The sequence below is a fragment of the Dipteris shenzhenensis genome, chromosome 25 (genome assembly GCF_047967505.1).
Source record: "Dipteris shenzhenensis isolate YYH24624 ecotype China chromosome 25, Dip_SZ_1.0, whole genome shotgun sequence".
In the NCBI taxonomy this organism is placed as follows: domain Eukaryota; kingdom Viridiplantae; phylum Streptophyta; class Polypodiopsida; order Gleicheniales; family Dipteridaceae; genus Dipteris; species Dipteris shenzhenensis.
The window spans coordinates 52,745,086-52,749,841 of NC_141620.1; the positions used below are offsets into that span (position 1 = coordinate 52,745,086).

The 4,756-nt window shown below is 42.8% G+C and overlaps 1 protein-coding gene across 1 annotated transcript; it reads right to left on the bottom strand.

Moving 5' to 3' along the window:
- Positions 1-2,839: 2,839 nt before the first annotated feature.
- On the bottom strand, positions 2,840-4,397 carry LOC147886047 (BURP domain-containing protein 6-like). The gene is made up of 2 exons (XM_087396818.1): positions 4,331-4,397; positions 2,840-3,955 (listed from the first exon to the last, which is right to left on the bottom strand). Exons 1-2 carry the CDS (start codon positions 4,367-4,369, stop codon positions 2,972-2,974), a joined length of 1,023 nt encoding a protein of 340 aa, XP_087252944.1. The 5' UTR covers positions 4,370-4,397; the 3' UTR covers positions 2,840-2,971.
- Positions 4,398-4,756: the final 359 nt, after the last annotated feature.

Here is a 4,756-nt window from a genome sequence, read left to right on the forward strand (position 1 = left end):
ACATGTGAAATAGGTGGATATCTCAAATATCTTACATATGCATGGACATGTGAAATAGGTGGATATCTCAAAAAGAGATCTCTATATCGAGCATCGAGAAGACTAGGGTGGAATCCATCGAAGCCGTATGCTTGCTTGAGAAGCACTTTCCCTCAAGCATTATGACAACTCAAGTCCACTTGCTTGTGCACATAGTTGATGAGGTGGCTATAGCAGGTACCATTCATAATCGATGGATGTTTTTTCTCGAGCGGTTTATGAAAACTTTAAAGGGGTTTGTAAGACAAAGAGCAAGACCAGAAGCAAGCATGGCAGAGGGATGGCTTGTGCAAGAGTCATTAGTATATATCACAGAGTTTCTTGCATCCACGGATCTTGATATGCCGCAAGCTTGGCACAACAAGGATGATGATCGCATCATTGGCGAGGTCCCCCAAGGAAAAGGGATTGAAAGAAAGATGAGCGAAGAGCAAATGGAGAAATTCAATAAGTTTTGTATCCTCAATAGCCCTAAGATGCAAAAGTGGATTGAGAGATATGAAGTGGCCAAAGCAGAAAGAATAAATGCAAGGACGAGATTCAGAGTAATGTACAGGCGATCACAACCATATCCACAAGATCTGGCTCTTCTCCCTACTCACATGTCACTTGATTGACTACAACTAGCTATACGTAAAGCCGAATGTGATGGAGAGACAATAAACGAGCGCGAGCGGGAGTTATCATCTGGATGTATGGTGCATGTAAGTTTCTTATCTCTTGACGTAATTAAGTAATTATTTGTGGCAATATATGCTATAAAATAGGTGCATCTTCATTGTTTTAATGATGCTCTTTTACAGTACAAAAAGTACAATGCATTATGGTCATATGGACGACATTTTCGCGTGGAACGCATCGATTTAAAGAGAGTCATGTATGATTGTGGAGTCATGGCTAACTTCACACAAGATAGCCGAGCAAGTGCTTCGGATACCAATCTTCTCTCCTCACAGTTGGATTATTGTGGAACCATACGCGACATCTATGAAATTGATTTCAGACGATTTACTATTTTCATTCTTGATGTAAAATGGTTTAGAACTACTTACAACGGTCCCCATGCGACTGTGAGAAAAGATAGTAGCGGTCTCTTTGCAATAAACTCCACCAAACATTGGACCGATGAAAGTGATACTTTTGTTCTTCCCGAGCACTGTGAGCAGGTGCATACTAATGATTTAATTAGTCGAAGCTTTCGTTTTTTAAGTCCATTGATATATATATATAATTGACGACATTTGGCACGTGATTTTTCATCTTCAATATAGGTGGTTTTTCATCCAGATCGTTCTGATCCAAGATGGTGGTACGTGATCCAAGTTGCACCACGAAGTAAGCAGATTTTTGAAGATCGAGATGTGGATATGGAGATGCCACTACCAATGCCGGATCCAATTGATGAATCTAGCGAAGAAGATGTAGATCACCATATGAGGCAAGAGGAAGATGCGCATAATGACATCGCACGGGAGGAGGATGGAGATCACGATATTGACGAGGAAGACAACAATCGTCAAGATCAATCACCACACTTAAGCTTAATTGAAGAAGATGATCAAATACTTTTAGGTGAACGTACGATGCTAGAGTACGATGATGATATAGGAGATCAACTCGGTATAGAGTTGGAGATAGACTTGCTTGACGCCTTAGACTTGGCTCAAGATGAAACAGTTGATGTAAATGCTCTTATTTAATTTGATTTTTCTCATCTCAAACTTGGACATGAATATATGAGCTTCAAAGGCTTGATGTACATGCTCTCATTTTTTAATTCTCTATGAGCTCAAACATGTATGAAAATTTAAAAAATTTTGTCATTGGAAGAAAATAATTTTTAAGGAAAAAAAAAAAAAAAAACCTCTATAAAACGTCGCTATAATATATTGTCTCAGTGTCGCTATATAGCGACCATTAAAAGTCGCTATATAGCGACTTTTACTAACATCGCTATATAGCGACGCTTAGCAAAAGTCGCTATATAACGATAATTTACGACACCCGATTTTTATACCGACGATTAACGCTAAGCGGGCGCTAATCGTCGGTACGTAAACGTCGCAATAGGATGCGTGTGTAGTAGTGAAATATCGGTGGTGGGACTCAAATACAACATGTGCTGTTTGTTCCAATTGTAGCATTAATGCACAAAGGTAGAGGGAGATTCTTTACAAAGTGAGGAAATTAATTGTAGGTCTAATAAAACATGAAAAACAAAAACTTGGGCAACTTGGTCATTCACACATGCGAAGTCCATCAAGAAAATGAACAGCTTAATTGCCCATCCTAGCATCATACCCTTGCACCATGAGAACTCTTGGAACAAACCAAAAGTATAATCACGGAAACAATATAACCACATGAAAACTCTTGAATCCCACATTCATGAGACTTTTGTTATTCATGAACTAGTTATTCAACTAGTTATTCACAGTAAGCAAATCTAGTATTGCAATATATTATTGACACAACATATGTTCATACAAAAGCACTACATAGGTTCTAGAAGTGGCAAAATCACTAAGGCCTTGCCATAATGAAAGGAAAAGTAGTTAAAGAATGGCAACCTTTCGTTCACAAACTAAAAATTAAACACTAACCTAATGTCTAGCATGGTCAACTTGACCTAAAACAAAGAAAAAAAACAGACCCTCGACCCAAATTAGCCAAAAAGACCTAGCACTTTCCCAACACACGCGTGCGTGCGTGCACACATGCACACCGACACCGCCCCTCCTTGGCAGGGCCAAAACACAGTTAACTAATGGAATTCTTTATATTCATGTTATGAAGAAAAGTAAATATATATTTATTGACAGAAAACATGTTCATAGACAGACAGGCACTGCAGTAGAAGTAGTAATAGGTGGGAGGTTTGTGCTATAGGCGATGCTATGCATGGCAGTGTATACGGACTGACTGGTAGAGCTTACTGTGAATGTATCCAAACAAAGTTGTTCTGAGGAACCCAGTGACAGATTGCGCTCTCCCCAGGCTTCACTCCCAGAGCAGCAAATGCCGGATGATCTTCGTTCCACGAACTCGTATCTGTGTGACATACTGCAGCTCCATGAAACGTCTCACCTCCTTTCCTCTCCAGCTTTACGTCGAAAATTTCAGACGATCCCATCACATGGCAGCCATACACTAGATATGGATACATCAGATCATGGCACGTCATGGATTTCTTCTCCGAGCTCGACAGAGGAGTCGTGTCCAGGATCCTCACTGGCTCGCTCTGAGTAGAGACGTATTCCGGTGAGAAGACCGCCAGCTTGGTGCCCATGTTGCTCGCTGCGAAATCCACCATTGACTCGATGGAGGAATGGCATGTCCTCACCTCTCCCTCCGCGGCATTAGATCCGCAGAAGGAGAGCGTTTGCTCCATGTTCGCGGCCATATTTGAATCGCTTGGTATATTCAGGACAATCAAGGATTCCGACAGTTTGTCCGTACTGAACGGCATTACCTTGGCGAGGGCTCCTGGCAGAAATTTCCGTCCTTGAAGATCGTTGGCAAGTCGAGGATACACTATCCGATTACCCACCGATAACTTGGCTGGCTCAAAGAACACATCTGAAACCATCGCATTGCTGGAGCTGACTAGATCAGCCTTACATTTTGCAGTTCCATACTCGTAAAAGTAGGGAGCTACACAGACAATTGGGCCCTTAGTAACTTTCTCGTCGCAGAGAAGGTTACTCGCCGTGCAGAGACTTTTGCTGTCGGTAGCTAAGGACCCCGCTTGCAACTTCTTCACATAGTTGGCAGTTTCTGCAGGGGTTAAAGGGGACGACAGAGCGGACATGCTCTCCGGAGCTCGCACACTGGGAAGCTTCTGGTGCCAGTAGCTTAACCAAGGGAGGGTTGTCGTCTGTCTCGCGCATTCTGATGCTCCAAGCACACACAACACCTGCGGGATGGCAATTCCTTTAAGCTTTACCACAAAAGGAAACAACCTACAACAATCGCATTCACAAACTCATTCCGCCTAAAAATCATTCACTAAGCAACATTGTGTTGGTCATGTCAGACGCAGTTCGAAGTTTTCGGTCTGATTCGAATTGGCCACCATCTCCGCAACCGTTCGGTTTATTTCACACCCACGGCGAGGAAAGAATACTAGCAAAATCGAGCATTGGAGCAAGATAAAAGAAGCAATCAAAGCGCAGGCACCCGATTAATCTCTTCAGAAGAAAGAATTTGCAGGCTGGAGTAAACTACGACAATTTTACTTTAGCAGAACGAGCTTGCTAAAACGATCAGTGCGACCAGGAAAGAGAACTACCAACGCCACGATGAAAAGCTGTACGTCGAGAGCTGCCATTGTTACAAGGAGACTGCAGCCTGACCCTGAAGGACTTCCAGCATGAGCAGGGTATAAATAAGCGACTGATCAGATGGCTGATGGCCGATTCAGTCGATTCGCAACCGTCGAGATGGACGTCTGCGAGAGTTCCATGGATGCTTGTTGTTCTTGCATTAAAAATGGCAACTACCATTCAGATGCAGGCCACCCACCCTGCCTACGCTCTCTATTGCACCCAGTGCTGCTCGTCCGGAACTTGGATCATTCGCACTGGCGCATGGCACCGTTATTTATGAGACCCCAAAAGCGAAAGAAGCTAGTTCAATGCGTTCTGCAGATCGGAGAGATCCTTGAATGTTCGTCCATTCATGGACGATGATATATTTGGATGGTGGATCGGATTAA

Bases quoted from the DNA above. Each gene is read 5' to 3' on its own strand.
- LOC147886047 (XM_087396818.1), bottom strand. From the start codon at position 4,369: ATGGCAGCTCTCGACGTACAGCTTTTCATCGTGGCGTTG. The intron at 3,956-4,330 runs GTAGTTCTCTTT...GCCATCCCGCAG, and splicing joins AGCTTTTCATCGTGGCGTTG to GTGTTGTGTGTGCTTGGAGC.